Source organism: Condylura cristata, unplaced genomic scaffold (genome assembly GCF_000260355.1).
Source record: "Condylura cristata isolate star-nosed mole 26May11 unplaced genomic scaffold, ConCri1.0 scaffold00015, whole genome shotgun sequence".
In the NCBI taxonomy this organism is placed as follows: domain Eukaryota; kingdom Metazoa; phylum Chordata; class Mammalia; order Eulipotyphla; family Talpidae; genus Condylura; species Condylura cristata.
Genome location: NW_004567116.1, coordinates 11,054,289 through 11,080,051, shown reverse-complemented (window position 1 = coordinate 11,080,051; position 25,763 = coordinate 11,054,289). Strand labels below are relative to the sequence as shown.

General features: G+C 42.9%; 1 protein-coding gene across 5 annotated transcripts in view; it reads left to right on the top strand.

The window, feature by feature from the left end:
* Positions 1-25,173, top strand: part of TTC17 (tetratricopeptide repeat domain 17) — an 81,831-nt gene extending 56,658 nt beyond the window's left edge. For 3 of the 5 annotated variants that reach the window (XM_004682892.2, XM_012725549.1, XM_012725551.1), the window contains 6 exons: positions 3,786-3,906; positions 6,009-6,168; positions 7,331-7,414; positions 20,839-20,958; positions 22,361-22,504; positions 24,016-25,173. In XM_004682892.2, the coding sequence (XP_004682949.1) occupies positions 3,786-3,906; positions 6,009-6,168; positions 7,331-7,414; positions 20,839-20,958; positions 22,361-22,504; positions 24,016-24,147 (761 nt within the window). In that variant the 3' untranslated portion in view covers positions 24,148-25,173. Of the gene's footprint in view, positions 1-3,785; positions 3,907-6,008; positions 6,169-7,330; positions 7,415-8,307; positions 9,527-20,838; positions 20,959-22,360; positions 22,505-24,015 lie in introns of those variants that run through there. The other 2 variants (XM_004682893.2, XM_012725550.1) reach the window with 2 other exon arrangements.
* Positions 25,174-25,763: the final 590 nt, after the last annotated feature.

The following is a 25,763-nucleotide window of genomic DNA, read 5'->3' as shown; positions in this document are numbered from 1 at the left end:
TCTTAACTCAACAGTCCAGTTTAATAATGTTAAAATGTGGATTTGAGACACACTCTCTGGGTTCAAACACCAGTCCAGCCATTATTTCCCAGTGTCTCATCTTGCTTATCTGTAAGACAGGGATAGTTGTCATTTATTTAACAGGGTAGTTGTGCAGATTATATGACTTTCTACATGTAGAAATCCTTTAAGTAAACAGGACACACAGGGATTAGGAAACATTAAGTCTCCAGTGACATTTCTGTGTGTCAGATGTCTCCATAAGTTTTGGATAAATACTCTGGAAAAGCATATTTGCCTGCTGACTTGGCATGTGCTTTTCAGTGCTCATGGTTGCGGAAGCCTGTCTCTTGACTCCAGGGCATGCCCAGCACTGTGAGTCCTGTGGACATTTTTTTGCCATAACTAGATGGTGACAGAGTTTCTTTTAAAAAAAAAAAAAGTATTATCTCCTTTTTAAAAGAATATTTCCACTGCTTTAGACTTCAGAATTTAAGGTAAGTTCATGAAGCATGTCTTATTAATTTGATGTGAGCACTTACCTAAGCCGAAAGCAGAAGGCACAGCATAAAATATGAAGGGGATCCGGTTGGCTCATCCCAGAGTAAACCATGACTTGTGAAAATACTGAGGACTCCAAAAAGGACATTTTGTCATGATTGGCGTTGAAAGCATGAAGTGGCTTTACTATTTAAGGAAAGGAGCATGTGTGAACACATTACAGGAAACAGCACTTTCCTGTTAGGTCTGTCTTCTGCAGCCAGAAAGGTGTTCAAACTGTAAAACCTCTTTATAAAAATGGAAATTCCAGTGGGCTGATAGTAAATATGATGCAAATCATAAAAGAAGATGTAGATGAATTTCTATGTACTTTTAAGGTACAGAAGGACTTTATAAGACAGAGCAGAAGAGAAAAAACATTATTTCTGGTACCAGAAAACATTGCCAAATAGAAAGACAAAGGAGTGAAATAGTAGTGTTTGCAGAATATTTGTATATGATTTACAGGATAGATGATAAACTCAGAATATCAATCATTTAAAGAACACCTAAAAATCAATAGGCAAATAACATTTCAATAAAATGCAAAGCTCATACACACACATCTTGTACATAAAGGAGCACTAAACATGTAAGACAGTGTTCAGCCTCACTGACATCAGAGCATGAACAGGGAGATACCGTGTATGCCTAGCAGATTGTCTCTACATGTAGAATACACAAATATTATTACTGAAACAAATTTTGAGATAGTTTGAATGTATTAAGAAAATTTAAAAATATACCAACAATCGTACTTGTCATTTCTTCTAAGTAAATCATCTAACAGGTGCCAAAGGTAGTAGAGGTACCCAGGGTTGCTCATCATAGTAAAAATGTAGAACAACCTAAACGTTTGTCATTGCCGAAACAGATTACAGCATGTCCAGCCGTGTACCAGGTTGATGTTTGTAACTTAGAAAATGAGCACAAGCAGTTAGCCTGTGGAATACTTCAGTTTTGTAAAATCATAAATATACTGAATTTTGGCTACATTCTTTGTCAAATTCTTGCAATTGAGATACATCTTGAAATTGATGGCATCTTAACTGATAATTGGCAGGTTTTTTTTCTTAAATCATGTAATATAATACACACGAGTTATAACATCTTCGATTTTAGGAAATATGCTAGAATAAGCACGTGCATAGAAACAATATATTTGGAACTATACCAAACGATTATACATGATTATCTCTGGTTGCTGATAAGGCTAATGGTGTTTTTCCATTTCTAAATATTTCATAATATGGCCTGTATAACTTTTACAAACAGAAAACCTACATAGTTCTTGTAAAACTGAAATTCAAACTAGATAGGGCTGAGATAACATGAGAGCACTGAGGCAGCTGGAAAGGCAGTCAGGTAAGTGACCAGGTGGGGCCTTACAATACCTGCAAATGGATCATCACACCACTTAACCGTCATTAAGGTGAAAAGTTCAAAGCATGACAGGGATGAGGACAGACTAGAGAGGTTCAGTATCCTGATCATGCAGATAAATGTGGAACCAGGTGATAAGCTTCATCATAAATCCTCTCCTACAGCAAAGTATTTTGTGAGTTTGTGAGCCCAGGGCAGGTAGGGAAGTAGAGCTCATTAAGGTCCACTGTGGACCTGCTAAGGACCAATAGTGCTTCATTTCACTTCCTTTCTTGGTGAAGACTGCTAGACAAAAGAGCAGGAAGAGTCATTGCCACAATGTAACTAGATTTCTGCAACTCCGGGAACAGAGCTCTTAGGCTATCCTTGTGAACAAGGTAAGGAGTGTGCCTGGAGGCTCCCGGTGGCCACAGGATGGAGCCCAGACTTCCTGGGGTGGCCCACATGACCTAGCACCTCTGCACCCTTCAGCACCCTGATCTGTATCAACTATGCTTTTTGATTCACATCTGTGTCTTTGCACATGCTATTCCCGCGGCCCCGGCAATACTGAAAAACCACTTTGAACTTCAAGCTCAGGCTCCACTCCTCAGCAGAATTAGTTACTCTGTGCTGGGAGTTGGAGGGCAGGTGCAGTTCTTCTCTGTTTCCCTAGTATCTTAACAGTCCTCAGTGACTTGAGATGTTTAATCACTTTCTCAAGTGAATTTTTTATTCAATTGAAGAATTAGATTTTAAAAGAAAAGTTAGATTATTGTGAAATTTATGGTGTAGTTCTTCAAGTTATTAATTAAAACAGGGACGCTTCCAAACTTTCTATTAAGATCAAATCTCAGCCCCTACCTGTACTTCCTCTTGTTAAATTCTTACAGTATGAAAAGAACTACGCAGAGCCAGCTTTCCTTCCTGCCCATTCCATTGTAATTCCTTCAGGAGAACTCTTTCCACTCAAGACTTAGTTCTCCTCTTTTCTTGGGAACTGAAAAGGGGTCTCTACGTAAAAGGTAGTGCCCATAAATGATGTCAATAACAAAGCTTTAAAAACCCAAATTTTAAGGCTTAATCCTACTTAAGCCTGGTGATTGGGAATCGGGCAGTAAAGGACAAACCTGGATCTGACTCCCTGTGTGCCCCTGGCTAGCCAGGTGTCTTGGGCAAGACACTGAAGCTCGCCAAGCCTGTCTTTTCTCATCTGAGAAGTGAGATTAAAACCTGCCTCCTGGGATCATAGATTGCAAACACTTAGCCCAGGAGCACAGAGTGCGTGCTGTTAAGATAAATGGAAACCTTTCATCGTTGCTCCCCAACCTGCTGCTCCCCTGTACAGCAGGAGTGATTCTGCCATCCCTGGGAATGTTTGACAGTATCTGGAGGCAATTTTGTTTTTGTCACATCTAGAAGGAGGCCCCACTGACCTGCCTCTTAGTGTGCAGTACAGACCTCACAGCACAGGCTCACCCGGCCCACGTGTCGGGAGCCGGTGGAGAAGCTTTGACAATGGACGTTTCTGCTCACTGAGTTAGAGTTGTCTTTATAAAGTCAAAATACAGAAGGGCAGAGATGAAATTTGGTATGAATGTAGGAATGAAGACCATCTTGAGCCTTATCTCACCTCGATCTGTCTTAAACCAGTGAAAAAATCGTTTATTTTTACTTTACCACCTATCTTTGAGAGCATGGTTTTACTCAAAGATGATTTTGAGTAACAAGACTTTAATTAGTTCTCTAGATGGTAGACATTCTAAAAACTAGAAGACTGGCACCTGCAGACACAGGTGTGGGTGAGGCCATCTCCAGGGCATAAGGCACTGTGGGTTCCATTCCTTTGCCGTGTGCTGAGAGATGACTTGCTTTGCTTCCAGGGAAAAAGCGTGACTACCAGAGTCTGGGATGGCCCAGCCCAGACGAGTGTGTCAAACTCCGCTGGGTAGAGCTGACAGCCATCGTGAGTACCTGGCTTGCAGTTTCTTCAAAAAACATTGAGTGAGTATCTTAAAATCTTCGTGACATTCATGTGCCAGTGAACCACGGGACCTCCGCTGACTTCAGGGATGCCCTTGGTCAGCAGCCACTAGGAGAATCTTCCCTTCAAGGGTTTGGGGATTCAGAGGATGACCATCACTGGCTTTAGCCCACAGAGAGACCCAGCCAGTTTACTAAAACAGTGAATGTACCCCACTTCTTCATTGCCTTCACCCACCCTTTGCAAGCTGTCCCAAAGTCTGGTATAACTTAATTTAAAAACTGGATCCCTCTCTACAGAAGCACACAGCCTGTGGTATCTCACCGACGTTGTGTGCTTGAAAAGGGAGCCAAAGCAAGACGGATTTACAGCTACCAAAACATAAGCCAAGCAGCCTCGCCTCTCTGATAACTGCTCTCTGCTCCTCGGACTCTCGTTTCTCGTGGCCCCTTTCACCCTAAGTAGTGGAGTTCCCCAAGGTTTACCACTGAACCTTCTTATCTTAAAATCGCCTCTTGTCAAATTGCCCTACGCCCAGGAAGCTCCATCATCACTGACATGTGGACAACTCCTAGTTTTTAATTCCAAACCAGACCTCTCTTCAGGGGCCTTCCCCCATCTGTGCACTTGCCTACCTGACCTCTCTGCCTATATCACTCTGGCACCCAGACTCAGGGAAACTGAAGTTCCCTTGCCCACTCTCCTTCCCAAAGAAACAATTGCTTTGTCTGTGTTTCCATTTCTTATTCTTAGCAAGTAGTTCCAGCAGTGCTTAGACCAAAGTCCTGGGAGTCACCCTTGACCGCTGCTCTCCTTCCCCATTCCAGCCTCTTAGCAGCTTTCATCACTTAACCCTCTGAGTATCTTTCAAAACCGGCTGCTTTTCTCCATCTCCACTGCTGCCTGCTTCAGCCAGAGCACCGTCATCTCCACTTAGATTCCTCTGAAGCCTCCGAGTTGGACCTCTTGTTCTTTTCAATTCATTCTCTCCATGGTACTCAGAATTCTTCCTCGCATGTATGTCAAATAATTCTGCAAGTGCTCATAGCTTCTTACTGATACTTACGTGGCCGCAAAGGCCCTTCCTAACTGCCCCCTGCCTGTCCTTCCATCTTCAGCTCTGCCCTACCTGCTTCATGTTCGTACTCATCCTTCTGATCTCAACATTGTGTGCTTCCTCAAAGAATCCTGCGCTCACCAGCCCCCTCCTCCACCAGCACGAGGAAATACACCCTCAGTTAGAGTACTGACGTACCCTTTGTTTATCTTTCATACCTGAGCACATCAGTAGTAATTGAACCACTTACAAGACTATGCGCAGTTAACAGCAGGGACCAGATATGTTTTGTTAATTATTATGGTCCTGCTATCTGACTGTAGTTGCGCTGAATAATGAATGAATGAGTGTCTAATATATGTTACGCTTATGTAACAACGCGGAGTAAAGTTTGGTGGTGCCAGTTTGTCATGTCAGTATATAAGATGATGTGTAACCTTTAGCCTGTGTGTAGCAGGGAAAGGACCATAAGTGCACCGTGAAGGGAAATCACATTTTATACACAAATACACACAATTTACTGTCTAAACTTTAGCTGACTTTGTCTATAGGGACACTTGTGCTTCTGTGTATAAGGTTAAGGTAAATGATACCCCTGTGGGTATTTATTACTACACTTATTACTATATATATTCTGGAGAAAGAAGCCCTGGAAGAAAAGTCAGACAGCTTAAAGTGACCCCAGTGAGAACAAGTGACCAGCAGGAATGGGCAAACTAGACACCATGGTGCATGGAAAGGAGGCATTTTCAGCAATCTGGAAAAATTACTGAGGTCAGGACTCAGATCTGGGGTTGACCACGTCTACATTTGGCAAAATTAATTACCAGACACTGGAGTCCTTGCACCTGTAAGATGAGAATCAGTTTAAATAATAGTTGAGGTCTCTAAGTCTGAGGTTCTGAGGTTCCAGACTGTCCTGGTAACATCTTGACATTACAGTCCACTGATCATTAATGCACACACTCTCTCTCACTCGCTCTTTCTCCCTCTCCTCCCGCCCCCTCCTCCCTCTCCCCAGCCACTCCAGTTTTCCATGGCTAATGTGGGATCTCTGCTTTTCAGCATCACAGAGCACATAGATTTCGCCACTCCAATACAGCAGCCAGCAATGGAGCCTCTGTGCAATGGAAACCTCCCCACAAGCATGCACACCCTGGACCATCTGCATGGGGTGTCCCACCGAGCCAGCCTGCACTACACGGGTGAGAGTCAGTTAACAGAGGTGAGTGCCCCACTTTATTCAGCCTCTCTGTGTTTTGTTGTTGTTTTTGTTTTTGTTTTTGTTTTTCATAACAGTTTATTTTTACATCATTTTGTACATTTTTTTTTCCATCTCAATTGTAATCCCCGCGGGTTTCCCATCACCAAGTCACCCGGGTGCCATCACCATAATCCCGTGCACTTCCCCCTCACCCAGCCTCTCTGTGTTTTAAATGCATTTTTAGATTGCAGCTGACTGCGGAAAGCTCAAGGAGCAAGAGAGGTTTTTTTGGTTTTGGTTTTTTGTTTTTTTGTGTGTGTGTGTTTTTGTTTTTTTTGTTTTTGTTTTGTTTTTTGTTTTTTGTTTTTTGTTTTTTTGCCTTTGTTTGGCTCACTTCACTAGGTGACTTCAGGACAGAGCTCATAATTTTTTTTTTTTTGTGACCAGTAAAGTTTCATTCTGATACACTCTTTGAGACAGGAAACTTTCTACTTGCCTTCAGACAGAAACTGTTGAGAGAAAGAGCTGGGATAATTAATTGTCCTGTTGGCATTCTTACGGAGAGGGAGAAGGGGAGGCCCAGCATATACATAGCAAAGAAGGCACCTAAAGGAAGTGGGGCAGTATGTCACAAATACCCAGCAGAGGCTTTGTTAAATAAAGGTTGACGTTCACACATGAACATATATATGTGCGTAGAAGTGGAGATATAATGCACAATGGAGGCACTAAGAGAACTGTAATAGAAATATACTTACTAGCATGAAGAAACTTCCAGCAGAAATTATTGGAAATTCAGGTGATGGTAAATATTATGATCCAAGATTCTGGGGGAGAATAATACATGTATGTATAGAGAAGTATCTGAACAATAGAAAGGTGTCAACAGTGCTTGTGCCTGGGTGACGGAATGCGAGTTGTTTAATTTATTTTCTTCACTGATTTCCGCCGTTGCTATAATGAGTGTGTTTTGCATGTCTGTCATTTTTGTTAAGGGGAAGAAGACAGAGGGGGTGGTAAAATGGCCTTACATGTGTCTTCACAAGACGCCTTGCCGACAGAATTCAGCCCGAGCCAGAGAAGCCATCTGCTCCTTTGGTCGTTCCTAGTGTGACCTCAGCCATATCATCTAGATCCCGTTCCATTTTACTCCTCTCATCTACCTCCTTCTTCCCTACATCAGGTACTACAAAATCTTGGCAAAGACCAGTATCCACAGCAGTCACTGGAACAGATTGGCACCCGAATTGCCAAAGTCCTGGAAAAGGTAAGTCGCCGGCAGGAAAGCCAGGAAAACTGGGAGGCACTATCCTTCCTGACCTTACTCCAGAACACTCACCGCTTCATGACTCCGGCCCCTTCTGCTAGCTCCATAGCTCTCAGAGACTAATCTCTTCTTACAGATGAGCATGGGATGACCCCACACAGAACCTTTCAGTCACCTTCTATTACTTTTTCCATCTCTCAGTCTTTTTTTTTTTTTTTTTCCTGTTTTCCTCACCTTCTGTGGTGAAGCTTACCTAGTCATTTTTCTCTCCTTCACTGCATCGTGGGTATATAGAGATGAGAGATGATGGTCCTTGGAACCACAGAACCAGGGTGCATTGAATAAGTCAGGTGTGCTTCAGTGGTGTTTTTGACAGTGGGTGGGAAACACATCGAGTGTGTCCATCTGCTCAACTGTCTCTGTGTGACATCTGTGTACATTTCATTACTGCATGGTTGAGAATCTCTCCATGTTTACTATATACTACTAAGGCAGTCTTACCACACAGTGATTAAGAGAATCAGTTCAACTTCCAGGGCTAAAAATGACAGCGCCTCAGGAACAGGAGAATGTCAGCAGCTTAAATTGAAGGAGGCACAGAAGGTGCACACAGCCCCTCTTCTATCTACCCTTGAGGTCCGTTCTCCTGATTCCAGGGTAGAGACTTGATTCGAGTCTTTTTGGTTCCATAGGGTTGGTTTCCTAATCTGTTTTCTCAGTTCTTGACTCTTCTCTCTGAGCTGTCTTTCCTTTTCCATAAGAAATACCGTTGGCAGCTAAATAGCTCACTTAGTCTGCTTCCTGCCTGTCTTTATCCCTGGCACAACTCTTTAAAAATGATCATGAACTTTTAAAGTATAAACCACTCCAATCAGCCAGAAACTCACCCACAGGTCTCTCCAAGAAGGTCCCTATCTACATTGAGTTTTCAGAGGAGCAGTGATGAGACCAACAGCTTCTCAGCAGAAGAGGTGGAAACAGAAGCCAATGAAGTAACATCTTCAATGCTGAAAGAAGAAAACTAAAACCTCAGATTCTGTACCTTCAAAAGTTTAGGTGAAGTTGTATCCACACAAAAACTCAGAGACTTGGCACCAGCAGGTCTGCCATGGAGAAAAAACTGAAGGGAATTCTTCAGAAAATGGCCCCAGATAGAAATACGGATGTACAAGAGAGAATGAAGAACACCAGGAAGAAACTGGAAATGAGTAGTAATTATACAAGAAACAGTAACGGCCTCACCCCGAGGAGCTTCCGTTCTCTATATAAGCAAAAGTCGTGGTAGTAGCATAAAATGATGAGAGCAAAATAAATGGAGTTTAAAGTCCTAATATTTAATTGGTATCAACCAAGTAGTAAAAGTAATAATTGGCACTGGATTGTAATAAGGAAGAATGCAGGTTTTAAGCTCTAGGCTAACTACTAAAAATGGTTTTTAAATATAATTTAATAGAAGAAAATGGGATAATGTAAAATATTTGATTAATCCATAGGAAATCAAGAAAGGTAAAGGCACATAAAAATTGAGCTTGAATAGTAAATATATTCGCAAGAATATCAGTAAAGTACAAATAGACCTTATAGCTTAAGTATTTAATATGGATATTTACTTTAATCCAGCTATATGCTACTGATGAGAAACACTTCAAATATTAAGATATTGAAGGGTGAAAAGTACAATGAACATACTTTGCAAACAGATTTTATAAAGAAAACTGTTAAAGCTACATTTTTATCAGGAAAATGAACTTGAAAGCACAAAGCGTTATTAGAATTAGAAGGACTAAAATGAAAAAAATTGATAATGACGAATTTTGGAGATGCAAGGAAGCAACCAGAACTCTCCTACAGTGGTAACAGGAACATAAAATTGTGCAGTCATTTCAGAAACAGTTTGGTAGGCAATTAGAAAGCTAGGCTTCTATGACCCAATAATTTTACGGCTAGGTGTTTATCAAAGAGACATGAAAATAAATGTCCATAACCACTTGTTAAAAAATGTTCACAGCAAGTTTATTCATAATAACTGGAAGTCATGGAAACAGTGAGTTGTAATGAGTCCACAATGGTATGCTTATACAATTTTATACATATTTATGCAATTACATAAACTATCCATCAAGAAAGATCCATTTCGTTTTTTCTCAAACAACTAATAAAAGAGATTGGACATGAAGAAGCACATAGTGTATGAACAATGTGAGGATCTCGAACAGGCAAAACTAGCTGCGGTGAGAGGTGTCGATCAGTGGTTGTTTGTGGGGGAACAGGGTCACCAGGAAACTTTTGAAAGGAATTTCTGGAATCCAAACAGTCTGTTGTACATAAGATGTGAGCATTTCTCTGTAGGTAAAGTACACCTGTCTTTTAAAATGATGGTTAAAGGTTGTAGACCACTAAAAACTGAAAAATGTTTGTCACTAACATGTCCTAAAAAGTCTCTTTAGAGAAGAGATTTAGGCAGAAGGAAAACTATCTCAAAAAAACAAGAAAGAATGGACAGCAGCGAGAGGGTGTAAATATTGGAGTAGGTGTAAATATCCTGACACAAAATCATGGGAGTGTCTTCTGCCTTAACCTGACGACATGCAGAGGTCTAAGCACTGTGGAGAGTCATGGTCCAGTTCCACATGCTACACCATGCCGTCAGCCTAGCTGACGTGAATGCCACTCCGACAGACGCAGGAAGCCAAGCAGAAGCAGGTGTGTGCCTCCAGGGTGAGCCCCCACTTTCCTGCCAAGTGACTGTTCCCATGCAAGGGAACAGCTTACTGTGGGAGCTGTCCCGGGTTAGAGTGTCACGTTCACAGAAGAACCTCTGTCCTTATGATAGCCCCCAAGCATAGATTTCTAGGAAGGGACATGACTCACAGCGAGAACCCTGGCACCCAGAAGCTTACAGCTGTCGCTTTCCACTTGGTGTTTATAGTTGATTTCCATTCCTACCTGTCGAGATAGTTTACCAACCAGGGATACTTTCTCTACAAGGTCTCTTGCCTGTTAGCTGCTAACCCTTTGTTCAGTTTCCAGGAAATAGAGAGGTTACCCTAGTATCGGCTCCCATTGTAGATTCAGAGAGTAACCTCCATGATCTTGAGCTGCTGACTTTCCAATAGTTCTCAAATTTTAGGGTACACAAAACTACCTGGAGAACTTGTTAAAGCATAGAGAGATGACTGGCTTACTGACTCGCCCTGACTGAGTAGGCCTAGGCTTGGACTTGCTAATTTACATTTCTAGTAAGTTCCCAGGTGATATTGGTGGTCTGAGGGCAACACTTTGAAATCACTCCCTTAAAAATGGCAGTGATGACAAAGCAAGACAGCCTCATGCATTTTCTGTTCACACAAGAACAGGATCTCACTCTCTTGGCTTCCACTTGTGAAAACACTCACATCATTATCCTTTACTATTTCTTCAAAAGCCCACTTGTTGTCCCCTTAGGAGGTTTTAGTTTACAGCCCCATTAATTATCACAATCAGATGACATTGATGAATCTCCATTTTAAGGGTTAAATCAATATGTACTTTCAGAAGCCTCAGGACAGTGCCAGACTGTAGCTGAGTTCTCTTGGTGCTCAGAAACTTCTGCAGAAGCCTTTCTGCAGAAGCCTTCCCCAAGGTCCCAGAGGTGCAGCCAATTTGTGTCTGGGTTGCCATGTAGTCCTGTTTGACCTTGTGGACCTTGTGGACTGGTGCAAAGTAGTGCTCCCACTTATGTCTCCCACTTTCCAGGCCAGGGGTTGGGGCTCATGGGCACTATTCTATACCAATTGGATCCATAGTGAACCCAGCTTGGTTCAGAGCCAACCCACAACTTCTCCACCTACCACCCACCCCATCAGTTACAGATCAAGTCCCAAACACAGAGTCTCCAGCTCATGTGCTTGATGTTCTAATATGAAGAGGTTTCCAAGGGAACATAGCTATAAAGTTAACAGGAGATTAACATCCTGTGGATACACATGGGCAGTGTGGTAGGTTATATTCTTAGTGTGTAATAATTCAAAAATGTATGTTGCAATTTTAGGCTAATCGCCAGAAGGACAGTCAAAGGACATATAAATATTTTCCTAAAGGAAAATAGAGTAATAAAAACATTTGACTAATTTGAATTTAAAAATTCAAAAAAGGAGGACAAAAGGAATATAAAACAGCTGAAATAGTAAGATGATCAGCTCAATGCAGATTTCTCCCACTAGCTGAAAAGAGAGCATTCCTATGAAATCTTTCCAGAGACAAGCTGGCACAAAACAAAGAAGAAGCAATTACTGTTCATTTATATGGAAAAGTTTTGAGTGTTCTCAGATCCAAAAATTAATCCACCAAATCATACCAGTGTAACACACAAAACCTAGAGGCACACTGATACCCAGTGTGAGTAGGAATGACATGCCAGATCTCCACACGCCAATGAGGCAACTTGGTGGCACCCTCACACCTAGGGGCTGTCCTGGAGGGGCTCTCTACAGAGCAGACTCTGAGCACTGTTTCATTTTGCACCATCGCTGTGAAAGCAAAAATCCCCCTTAGTTTTCTTTTAGTCACTGAAAGTAGATAACAGCCAGCCTTCTGTATTGACGGGTTCTGGGAGACCCTGAAACCAGTCTCCTGCAGATAACTGAGGATAACATGCTGATGTAGGTCTTTCATAAAAGTGAAGAGGCATAACTTGAACTTTCAAAACATGGGGGATCCTTATATATAAGTAATCACTGTGAAAGGATCAAGGACTCCAACTAGAGATCAAGCATTATCAGACTGGGTTAAAATACTAAACCCAATTGTGTGATGTTTGCAAGTGAGCCCCTTTAAACATAGGCCCAAAACACTGGTGGGAACAAGATAGAATGATACACTAGTCAGAAGAAAGCTGTTGTAACTATCTTCGTGTCAGACAATGTGGTAAAGTGATCATTCAGGAATGCAGAAAAGTGTAAATCTATATGTAACAATCGTATAGTTTCAAGTTATATGTATGAGCACTTGTCTATCAACAGATCTAAGAAGAGAAACAAATTGACAAGCAAAACATTTTAGCATACCTCTCAATAGGTGATAGAACTAAGCAGGAAAAAATAAGGGAAAATTACAGAATATTTTACTAATAAACTTGTCATGATAGTTATATTCACTGTGGCAAAAATTCTCATTTAAAAAAAAGGAATACAGGACATTTGCCATATTCATCATAAGCTGAAAACTCTGATCATGGTGCTAAAAATTTAAGCTTAAAAATACGTTAAGAGACAAAGGTTAGATACAAACAAATCCCCAACTATTTTGGTGATATCAAGTAGTAAATAATCCCTGGGTCAGCTTGTGGGATGTAACTAAAGCAGTGCTGGGCCTCCCAGGTGGCACAAGGGGTTAAGTCTTGGTTCTGTCAAGCTATCAGCAGTGACTATAGCATGAGTTTGATCGCCAGCCAGGGAGTTGACCCCCATGGCACAGCAGACCCCGCCTGTCTCACCCTCTGCTCCCCTCAGCAGAGTATTTCAGACAGTCTGCTCTTCTGCTCCTCACTCTGTCTCTCATGAATCCTCTCACCACCAACCCCTACGGACCTCTGGCCTACACTTCAGTTCTTGTATGCATAAATAAATAAATCATTTTTTAAAATTTTTTAAATAAAGCAATGCTTGAGGGAAGCTTATACTTAACTGGACATAGTAGTTAAAAAGGAAATAAAGAAAAAAAATCATTGGTCTATGCCTTTACTTCAAAAGTTAGAAAAAGTACACTGAGATATTTCTTGCCCATCACACTGGCAAAAATCCAGAAGTTGGATAGGTACTCCTGGTGAAGCCCAGGGTAAAGGTGACTGGCATGGTCATACATGGCTGGTGAAATGCAAAATGGAATAACCTCTGTAGGGAGGAAATTGTGTACACCTAGAAAAATTACACAATCATTTACCCATATAGCCAGCAACCCTACTCGTAGGTATATTTCCTAAAGACACACTGGCAAAAAGGCAATATAAAACTCCTGGTGGATGGCACTGTCTGATGTAGTAACAGGTTGGAAACAGCCCAGATTGGGAGTAGAGGACATTGATTGTGTTGAACACCACACAATGGAAACTTATGCAGCTGTCAGACAGATTAAGGACCATTTCCATATCGTACTTTGAGTAGTCTCCAGGATATAGGTAGTCAAGTAAGGCAAAGTGGAAGGAAAATCGCATCTTTTTTAGATTGTTTACCCATTTTTAAAATACAAGGTTGGAAGGATCTACATAGAGAGAAACAAAGATCTTTTAAGTTGGAAGACTGAAGTTAACAAAATTTTTTAAATGGCTTCCAAAGGGGGAAGGAAAAGAAAGAAATCACATTTCCTTGAATTAATTTTTTTTTTCAGTTTTACAAAAAAATAGGAAATTCCTAGTTTAAAGTAAAATTAAATGAGCATGTATTCATTGTTAGTATAAGCACATTAAGAGGAGCTGTTCCACATGACTTCACAACATCCTGTGTTGTACTGGACACACACATCCCTAATGGGAGTAATCCTAAGAACAAAGAAAACCTATATTTTCAACAGTACTATTATAAATAATACTGATACTGTTCCAGGATTGCAGATATATGTATTTAACAATACATACATCATTTTGGTAGGCAAGTTGAGAATTTACTCTGGATGGGGTGAAAGGACCTAGAAATGGGAGAGTGATGTTAGTTAACATCTGTTGTCTTGAAATGTAAATATTAGTATTATTAGTATGTATTTTGTTGATGTGTTTGTACATTTCCTAGCTGTATTTATTGAGAAGCTACAATTAATGATTGGCTTCATACTAATAAGCACCCTTAGTACATACAGTGTGATCTCTAGATACCATTTTCCATTTAAAGGAACCAGAATTCCTTGGAGAAATGGCTCTTAGCAAATCTGGAAAAGCAAGGAAATTCCAAAAGACAGGCTGTGTCCAAAGGACTCCTGTTTAACTAGCATGCACGCCCATTGGCCAGAGATGCACATTTTGAGCAACAAAAAGCAATAAAGCAACTGCAATAGATGAACCATATCCCACATATTAAACTACGTACATGATGAATGCTTGAATTCACTATTGAGATTTAGTCCTGATGGATGTATGGGAACCACATGTCTTGTTTTTAATATAAATAATTAGAAAGGGCAGCATGAATTCTGGCTTTGTCAATGAAGGTAAGCAAATAACTGATGAGGGAAGGTTTCTTTGCTTGAGGATATTCCCACTGATAAACTAGAAATTATAAAACATTCCTCTTTGCAGCCCTTAGCCTATGACAGTGATCACTACTGACTGCTGTAATCATAGACAGACATTGCAACCTCTGAAATAGTTTGCCCCAACTCTCCCCTTTACTCCTAGTCACCTTACTCCACCTTAATTACCACTCAAGCCTTAACTACAGCTTATGGAACCAGTTAATAGCTCCCTGTTAAGATGCCGTCAGTAGAGTCCAATCAGCGGAAACCTGCATAAAGAACCATATTTCAACCATAAATTTTAAAATTTAAATGAAGAGAATATAGAGATCAAAAGATACTTAAGGAAAACATCAGCCAGTTGCAGTGAATGGAGTTTGTTAGATTATGCTTCAAACTATGAAAGGAAAGCACACTTTTAATAAGACCATTGGGAGAAGGAAGAATACCAGCTGAATAAACAACTACTGAAGATTTTTCAGTATGTTAGGAATAATTTACTAAATTTAAGTTTTAAATGTGATTTTTTGTCTTTTAAAGATAAAACTGATGAATTTATTAATAAAGGATAGGAAATCTGGGATTTGCTTCAAATTAATATGGCAGAGGGTTTCAATAAAACAGAGTTGGTCATGAGTTGATAGTTAAGTTGGGTGGTGAGCACATGGGCATTTATTACACTACTTGAAACTTTTCATTATATTTTCAAAGCATTAATCTCAGCAAACAAAACATCAGAAATGAGTAAGATAAAATAGTAAATAGGGCCCTTCCTGGTGGTGCATTGGGTTAAAGCACTGCTCTAAGAAGCTAAAGCCACATCAGCATGAGTTCGATCCCCACCCCGAGAGCTGACCCACATGGCGTGGCAGACCTCTCCTGACCGGCCTGTTGTTGCCCTCAGCAGTGTACTTCATCAGTCAGCCTGTTTTGCTCCCCACTCTGTCTCTGGTGAATCCTCTCACCGCTTCTGCACCTCTGGCCTGTACCCCAGTTCTGTATGCATAAATAAATAAAGCTTTAAAAAGATAAATAGACACATTTTATGTTAAAAATACGCCTAAGTTAAAATTTATGAGGATAAGTTAGACACAACTGACAATCAGTGAATTGTAAGCTTTATAGAAAAATAACCTAGAACATTACAGTAACAAGCCAACAAATTGCAGGAATCACCAAGCATGATAACTTAAAAATCCAAGATGGTACCAAATCTGAAGAACCTCCTTGACCTAATAAGAAGACCAAGTACCCCCTGAGGAGGGACGGGAGTGATTCTGTAGCCAGTGACAGTGTCGTGACCACTGGTTTCACATCAGTCAACACATTCAACATGAGGTGTTTTTGTCTGAAAAAATGTTTTAAGTAATTTTATCATTTTATCCACCTCATCATTGACATATCAAAATATTCACACTCCATTAGGAATTTTGTAAAACTAAGTTATGAACAGATTTTTTTCATGCTTTTTCTGGACATGCACTTTGAAAACAATTTTTTGAAAGAAAAATATGCCTAGATGAATTTCGAGTAAAACTGTGAAAACAAGAACATAATTCTAAAAGCATGTTTCAGTCAGGATACTGTCAGGAAAAAGGAAACATTGAGTATTTCAGAAGAGCAAATTTAATTTAGGAAATTGATTACATGGTTGGGGAGACCTGAGGTAAACCAGAGATGCTGATGTTAGGAAATTATCCCTCCCGTGGGGTGAGAGAAGAAGGCTCACTATTGAGGTTTTTGTTTGGGTTTTTTTTTTTTTTTTTGAGATTTATTTATTTATGCTTATAGAACTGGGTTACAGGCCAGAGGTATGGTGGGTGAGAGGATTCACCAGAAACAGTAGGAAGCAGAACAGGCAGATCTACTGAAATACACTGCTGAGGGGAGCAACGGGCAGGTCATAAGAGGTCTGCCACACCATGTGGGTGAGCTCCCTGGTGGGAGATTGAACTCGTGCAGCAGTGGCTGTGGGGAGCTTCATAATGTGGTGCTTTAACCCGTTGTGCCACCAGGAAGAGCCCAATACTAAGGTTTTTAGGGGAGTGCTGGGGAGCTGGAGCTCCTCCTGAAGAGGTGTCTAGCCTGGTTCCTGAAGGGGTCAGTGGGTCTGGAGTATTGGAAGGAGCCTTGCATGCTGCCAAAGCAGAATCATGCTGGTAGAAGCAACATGCAGACAGGGAGGAAAGGGCCCTCTCCCCCTTCCGCTGCCATCTCCTGGCACACAGCTTTGCAAACCCTCATAAGAAGCCTGCTCTCCAAGGAGAAATAGGACTTTCAGAGTTCCGAGGATAGGATCACAAAGCAGGAGACAATTTGGATTTGCCCCTGACAGACCAGTTGCTTAGTAAATGTCAGAACAGCCATCCACTCATTCAGAGGTGAATGAAGTAATGCCTCCAGTGTGCCGAATGCTTCCTAAGTGAATAGGGCAAGTCACTGAAAAAAAAAAATGCAGATAAAAATCTCTGTCCTTGGGACAGAAAGGACATATCCCCTATGGAGGAAAGATGGCTGGGATAACAGAGCAAGTGTTAGTCACCTCACAGTGCTAAGAGGTTTCTGGGCCCCAACACAGAACTGGAAGGAGCAAGAACTAGAAAAAGTTTACTACCAAGTGCCTCACCCTGAAGGTACTTTTCCTTTGGTGGCCACGGAAGGTTGTCTAAGACCAAAGAAGAGTTGCCAAGCCAACAGGATGATAAACAGGCATGCAAACCCAAACAACATTTGCAGAAAATAATAGTTTGTGAGATTTTACAGGAAATGACTAAACCGAAAGCCTGCATGAACTGGAATGTACATTTGAGAGGCATGATCAGAGAGCGTCCAAAGGCCTTTTGATTGGAGAAGGGCAGTCATTCCTGAAAAATTCATTCTTTTACCCTTTATAGCATGTTTTATACAATTACATATCATGTGTACTTACTTAAATGTTACTTTGTATGTCAAATACTAATATATCAAGTAATAAAGATAATTTTATTTTTAAATACTAGGAATACTTTTGGGAAGCCAATAGAAAGGATCAAGTCACTGGAGGGAATAACTTGGGCAGCTTCAGCTTTGTGTGCAGCCATCATGCCCATGGAGGCAGTGGGCAGTGCCAGCAGTGTTCAGGGGAAAGAAGAAAGTTGTCTGTCCTGCTGGCGGTTTTTTTTTTTTTTTTTAAAGATTTATTTATTCATTCGTACAGAACGGGGGTACAGGCCAGAGATGTGGAGGGTGAGAGGATTCACCAGGGACAGAGTGGGGAGCAGAACAGGCAGATCGACGAAGCACACTGCTGAGGGGAGCAGCGGGCGGGTCAGGAGAGGTCTGCCACGCCATGTGGTCACCTCCGGGGCAGTCGGGAATCGAACTCATGCGGAAGTGGCTTTAGCTTCTCAGTGCTGTGCTTTAACCTGCTGCGCCACCAGGGAGGGCCCTGGCGGTTCTTTACTTTAGATCTGAAGGCTACAAACAGGAAGTTGTTGTTGTTTATTTTTATTTATGCATACAAGAACTCTGACACAGGCCAGAGGTACGAGAGAGGGGGGGAGAGGATTCATCAGAGACAGAGTGGGGAGAACAGATTTACTGACATATACTGCTGAGGGGAGCAGCAGACGTGACAGGAGAGGTCTGCTGCACCATGTCGGTCAGCTCCCTGGCCGGGGATCAAACTCATGCTGCAGTGGCTGGCACTATCTTGGCAATGCTGTCTTTAACCCCTGTGCCACCAGGGAGGCCATACAAACAAAATTTTAAGCATATAATAGTGTGGGTTTGCTAAGGTTGCTAGAGCAAACTCCCACAGACTGGGAGACGTAAACAATAGAAATTTATTTTCTCAGATTTCTGGAAGCTCGTATCTGTGATCCAAGTACTGGCAGGATGGTTTCTTCTGAGGCTTCTGTCCTTGACATGCATACTCTGGCCTCTTGCTGCCTCCTCACATGGGTGCATGGCCCTACTGTTCCTCTTGTGCTCTAAGTCCTTTGTGTAAATCTAGTCACGTTGGCTTAGCACCCCACAGGAATGCCCTCATTTAAATTTAGTCACCCCTTTAAAGACCCTATGTGGAGTAACATTCACTTTCTGAGACACAAGAAGTGGGAACTTCAACATGAATTTGGGGGAAACACAATTCAGCCCATTACAACATTTTCAAAGCATAATGTTCCCAAGCAGATGATTGGGAAAACCACAGAAGTAATGTCAGTGACCATTGGCTGTGTTTAACTACAGAGCCAGCGCAACAATAAAGATAGCAGATAGGGTGAGCAAACAGGATAAAGATACCCTGTGCCCTGACAATCTGGAAGGAGAAAATGACCCAAAAAATCAGGTTGGAAGAAAGAAAATACTAGGAATGTTTTCTAATTTCCGATCCATAATGGCTAGAAAATCATCTGTCAAATGTGGCAAATGAAATAGAACAGTCTAAAATTAGCCCAAAATCAGATGGTAGAATTTTGTGTAAGATAGAGATAACAACTTAGTGAAGGGGGGAGATAAGCTGTTCATTAACCATTGGGACAATTTAGTAGCTGTCTGGAAAAAATAAAGTTGGAACCATACCTTTTTCTATACATCAAGTTAAATGTCAAATGAATCAAAAATTGAAATGTGAAAAAATGTAACTTTAAAAGCTCTGGAGATAAAAACAGTAAAATTTCTTGATAACCTTGTAGAACTTACAATCCAGAAACTATCAGAGATAAATTAATAAACCAAACTGTAGAAATCAAACGCAAACACCCTGATTCCAAAGGCAGACTTCAGAAAACTGGAGAAATGTAACTGTAATTCATATCACAAGCAAGGGACTCTTATCCCTAGTAAAGAGTTTTTTTCAAGCAGACTAGATAAAGACCCTCTAGAGAAAACAAAAAAAAACATACACATCACGTAGAGAAACACAACAGGCTGTTAGACATGAAAGGATGCTCACCTTCGCTCATTTTTACACCCATCAAATTAGAAAAGGCCCAGTAGTCTTAATAGCAAAGTGTGGTGATACTAAGAAAATAGGGACACTCCTAGATTCCTGGGGAAATTAAATTGTGACAGTCCTGTGAAGAGCAGTGTGGTGACATCTGTGGAATGACTAGTTTGCTTCCCCTTGGCATGGCAGGTCCACCTGTATACTGGCACCAGTGCGAAGTTACACCACACAAAATGATGCTTGCAGCTTTGTGTGTAATGCTGGGTTGTTGGAAAAGTCATAATGTCGTTTTTCTGTTTTTCAAGTAAAAATGCATCACAACTTTTCTGACAATCTGTTCGTAAAAGCTCAAGGGTGAATAGAGTATTAATAAGGATCTTATTAATAAGGATCTAGTTAAGTAAATAGTGAAATACTGTGCACCTGATAATAAAAGAATGAGACTTTTCCCAAAAGCCAGGCACTGAATAGGAAAGCCCCATGGTGGATTGTTTAGTGAAAGTGACAAAATGCATATGAATGTTACCTCCTGTATTAGTAACAGGTTAGCAGTATGAGAGGGTAGAGGTATAAGTCTGCATTTGTATTTGCTGGTATAGAGGATAAAGCCTAGAAAGTTATATAAATTAAAGTTAGTATTTACTGATGTAAGTTAGGAAGGAGGCTTTTCTCTGCATGACTTGATATAATTTCTGCTTTTTGAAACATGAATTATCTGTTCAAGAAGGTAAGTTTAGGCCGTCCCTGATGGCGCATCCGGTTAAAGCACAGCACTACGAACCTGTCTGCAGTCCCTGCAGCACGAATTCCATCCCCAGCCAGGGAGCTGACCCACATGGCGCGGCAGACCTCTTCTGTCTCACCCACTGCTCCCCTCAGCAGTGTATTTCAGTCCATCTGCCTGTTCTGCTCCCCACGCTGTCTCTGGTGAATCCTCTCACACGCATACCCCACCTCTGCCCCTGTACCCCAGTTTTTGTATTCACAAATATTTTTTTAAAAAAAGAAAAAGTTTAAATTGAACATGGACAGCAAATACAGTCCTGCTATTTAGTATTTGCTGAATAGAGGTGACCTTTCTGAATCATCATAGCTTTCTCATCTGTAAAAGGCAGTGATCTAGCTCTCAGTGCTGCTATTAAGCCCAGGGAGAAGATGGGCATCAGGGAGCAAAGTGTCAGACCCTAACAAATAGAGGAGCAAATGATGGTTGACTCATGTTGCAACTCTTAGCCTGGTAGTAAATCACTGTTATTTAAGAGACATCAGCCTTAACTGGCCGGTTCCTCTGCAGAACCAGACATCGTGGGTCCTGTCCAGCATGGCTGCCCTCTACTGGAGAGTGAAAGGCCAGGGGAAGAAGGCCATCGACTGCCTGCGCCAGGCCCTGCACTACGCCCCGCACCAGATGAAGGTGAGCAGGACCAGAGGTGTGCACCCCTGTCTTTACGTCCTTTCCACGGCCCTGTGGCTTATCCTGAGGTTTCGACCAGACCTCTTCCCGCTCAGCTAGTGAGGAAGTGATAGAAGGCTGGGAACAGTGGAAGAACCCGGGTGGCCCTGGTATAATTCACTCAGACCTGTGAACTACACCCACTTTTGAGCTTCCTCTACCTCAGCAAGCAGGGGAGGGGTCTTCAAAACCCCTGTCAGACATCATATTGTCCAGCACTCCTGCTCTATCAGCCACCCAGCGGCCAGCACACACTGGCCTGCATGGACATGGCCCCACAGCCCAGCACCCTCGGCCTGGAGGCCCACTAGGCTGTTCAGTACACGCCGGACTTGAGCTTGCTTCCAGACAGAAACAAAAGCAAAGTTTCATGTCTCCATATAAGTTGTGCCATTTCAGATCTTTAACTCCTTTTCCCACACACAAATGAAAACCAGCTGACTTTGTGCAGCATCAGTCTTTCCCAAAAGCCACTTACTATTAGGATGACTGAGAATATACAGACTTTGCACAGCACATTCATCCTGTGGGCTAAGTTCTGCCGTTCAGCTCTAGAGCTCAAACTTCCTAAAGATGTGGCTTATGTGTCTCTGTCCATAAGGCCAGTATCGCATAGTGGGGAGCACTGCTCCTTTCCTAGTGTTAGGATCCTAGGTCAGTTACTGAAGCTCTCTGGCTTCAGGGAATGATAAGCAACCCCAGGTGTCCAGGAAGACAAGGATGGGTCTTTTTTTCCCCTTCTTCTGTATCTCCCAATTCAATGTAACAGTTCGCTCACAGGACACATTTAAAGGAAATCAATACCTATGATACTAATAATGTCACTACAAGTTCAACCCATCATTGTGCTCTATACTGCCAAGCAATAGCGAATGACCAAGACTCTAAATCAGAAGTCAGAGAACTCTTGCCCTAAGGGCCAGCCAGTCAATAAGAAATAGGCCCTGCAGGCCAGACAGCCTCTGTTGCATGCTCCATGGCAGCATGAAAACAGCATGCAAGTACATCACAGTGGGGCAATGCTTCGCTCCCAGAAAAACATGACAAAAACTGGTGGCAGGCTGGATTGGGCCTGTGGGCCAAACTTTTCCTGCCCCTGCTTCCCATGATGCAGGATATCTCACAGAAGATACTTCTGCTGTGTGACTCACAGTGTGGTTTGTGGACAGTTGTTAGACCACAGATAACCACGAGCCCGCGGCGAGACCATAAGCTTGCGCCAATATGTAAACCAACGATCTCTCAGCACTTTGGTCTTGTATGAGGCAAGACTTTCTCAATGGGAGAAGTGACGCATTGGTTTCTGGAGCACAGGCCAACTCCAGTACCCTTCCCTCCTCACCACTCCCCTTTCCTCTCCCAGGACGTGCCTTTGATTAGCCTGGCCAACATCTTGCACAACGCCAAGCTCTGGAATGACGCTGTCATCGTGGCCACCATGGCCGTGGAGATCGCGCCCCACTTTGCTGTGAACCACTTCACCCTGGGCAACGTCTACGTGGCGATGGTGAGGCTGGCGAGGGAGCAGGGCGTACACCTTAGCGCTCTCTTAGCAGCTCATCGTCTTTGATGTTGAAACTTCTTTGACATCAGTGTCAGTGCCCTGCAGTTCTCTGTAAGTCTTCCTTCTAAAATCGCAAGCTCCCCCAAAGACGGAGTCTATAGATAAGGGGGTTGTGAGTTTCTTTGACACACGATATTCAGCTGAGGATTTACAACTCTGTAGTTGCTCACCAGGACTTTCAACATGTAAAAGTTGAGTGAGATTTACCCACCATTTCCTGGAGACGTGACCTGGACAGAAGCCCCCAACTCCCGAGTGTGCATGCTCGTGTTCGTGCCCACCGCGGTCGTGATCACCGCCTGCTGGCCGGGAGCCTGTCCTGGCCTTCCTGGGGCTCTGCCTGTTTCTCAGGCCGTATTTTCACCTTGTTGGATAAATTCTTGTTTAAGTGTTTGTCTCGCCCTAGAATAAGTTCCTTCAGCAAAAGAATTCTCCATGTCCCACTCCCAGCATGCCACACATTAGCACATAGTAGTAGGTGCTCACCAAACATTTAATGCACGGTGAAATGCCGTGACCTTGAAGGAAAACAGCAAAAACTGCAAAACCTTCATCCGCACCCTCATTCGGTCAGAAACAAAGACTGACTGGACAACGTAGACTCCCAAAGGCCCCCCAGAAGCTGCCATAGCCAGATTTAACGTGAGAATCACACCATCCGCTTTGAAGTGGAGCTGGGTGGCCCTCTTCCCAAGGCACTTCAATAAAAGTTAATAGAGTGAACAGCCTCAGGCTGTAAGCGTTCTGTGTCATCCTCCATTTCAGGAAGGGTAATTTAGCCAGGTAAGCATTGCTGAGTATGCAGGTTTCCCCTCTCGGCTTCCTAAACTTGAAGACTATTTTCATCCCCAGCAAATGTGAAATTCCTACTGTGAATGAGGACGCGCCTCGCCCCGCGTTTGGCTAGAAGGAATCGGTCAGTCAGTGGTTTGTGCTCTCCTTTGAGATTATCAGTCTAGTAAAAGGTCAGCACCTTCAATGTGGCAGTGACCGTTTTCGAGCCATGTCCTTATGTTTACATGTTGGAGAGGAGACAGGTGTTTCCAGATCTGCACGGGTGGAGACACCCAACTTGCCTCCATCTTTCCATCTACAGCAGAAAGTTCACACGGATGCAAAGTGACCGGTGCCAGGCATAGCTCCCGTTGTTTCTGTCGAGGGTTGAATGGTGAAGTTCATTGGAGTCGGCACCCAGCCCTGCACCCAGAGGTGCACCGTCACGCTGGTGCGTCCCGTTATCGCCAGTTACTCCATGGCGGGCAGCCCCTGGGTAAAGTGCCTCCACGATGTGCCCAGGGCTATCAGCCTTACTTCAGGGTTCTCCGCAGGTCCAGACACAGTGAGAAAAATAGCGGGGCCGCCATTCACGCAGAGACCCTGCTGGAGAGGACGGTCAGGGCGCGTTCGGCCTGCTGATCCTGTCCCTCTTGTGTTTGTCCCTTTGCCCCTCACAGGAAGAGTTTGAAAAAGCACTGGTGTGGTATGAATCAACCCTGAAGCTGCAGCCCGAGTTTGTCCCGGCCAAGAACCGAATCCAGACCATCCAGTGTCACTTAATGCTGAAGAAGGCCCGGCGGTCTCCTTAGTGTGGCCTCTGGCCCCGCCCCTCTTCTCTCTTCCCTCCTTCTCCCTCCCTCCCACCCTTTCTCTCCACCTGCCCTTCAAAAAGGAATAAGAAAAGAAACCAATCATTGTCAGTATCTACTTTTAATGATGTGTGTGAAAGTAACTGAGTAACAGGACTTTTACGTATGTGGGAATTGGTTTGTTTGTTTTTAAGTTCCCTCTTTCCCCCAGCCGCCCTCAGAAACACAGATTTCTTACAAGGAAAATGCAGCTTAAAGAGACTGTGTAAATATGAGCCAAGACATTTCTGGAGCTGTGCTCTGGCTCCAAAACCTCAACGCCTTTAGGGCTTTTCTCAGTGGTCCAGCCTGCCTCCTCCTCCAGCGGGGGCTGAAACTGCACTGCACATTCTCTGCTTCCTGTCGTAGCCTCTGTTGTCAGTGGAAATGCAAAAGCCCATCTGGTGCCAGTCAGTGAGAAGCCCCGTTCTGTGCTCGCGCCGTTAGACCCCCCCGTGCCGTCCTGGTCTTGTCGTCCCGCGCTGCTGTGTCACAGACTCTCAGAGGTAGTTTGCAGGGGAAGAAGGGGAAATGACTTTAAAAACAAAGTATTTACAACATCCAAACTCTTAGATCACCGGACCTTTGTAATGTTATTTATGTTGGGGAGGGAGGGGGGCTGAGAAGGGGACATGAGCAGTGTACAACATCTATATCATTTGTACTTTAATTACGAATCACAAGGAAACCAATACGTTGAAATCCTATATAACAGGTTTATATATAGAATATGTATATTTGAAGCCCTCCACAGACTGAGTCTGTGTCTTACTAATTCTTTGTTCACTGTGTTACCCACCTTGGAGTGAGGTGTGAGTCTCAACTCCCTCTCTGAGATCTAGGCCGAGCTCCCGGAGAGTGACGAGCCAAGGTGGGGTGACTCCGTTCAATGCTTTTACCTCTGGTCCCAGGAGAATCAGGGACTCCAGACATTTGGGAATCTTCAAGGGCACATACTGAGAACAAAAATAAAAGTTGTTTATACGTAAAATAGGTCTTGAGTGTGGTTTTTCTTTGGATGGAGCTCCTGTGGACTGTCTGATGCCTTCACCTCTGTCTGCGCCAGCAAGGTGAGAAGGGAAGACAGCCCATCACTGGTTGTGTGGTGGATGAGCACATTAGTGTGGTACATATCACTGGGAAATCTGCACACACGCAGAGCATCAGAACTTGGGGTGTAATTGACCTTACCAGAAAAGGAGGGATAATCTAACCACAGAGTCTCGTCCCTTGGATGAGCACCCATTGAAGCCATCTGAGTAAGCTTGGTGAGAACCAGACCAGTGTAAAGTTGAGCACTCCACTTGGCCCAGGGCCCACAGAAGACAGGACGTCTACAGATGCCCCTAGAACGTTACCAGAGAGCAGTCGTGTCAAGTACTGGGTGCTGAACCTGGAGCTTTTGATTCCAGCACAGATGCTGTCACTTCTTCAAGCAGGTGAGCGGTTGGGTACACCTGTGAGCTCTGTGTCCTTCACGCAGCTAGAGTTGTTCAGGACAACTTTTAGCAGATGTATTTCTGAGAGCAAGTTCATCTGTTGCTGAGTAAAATGAGTCTTACTCACTAAGGGACCCT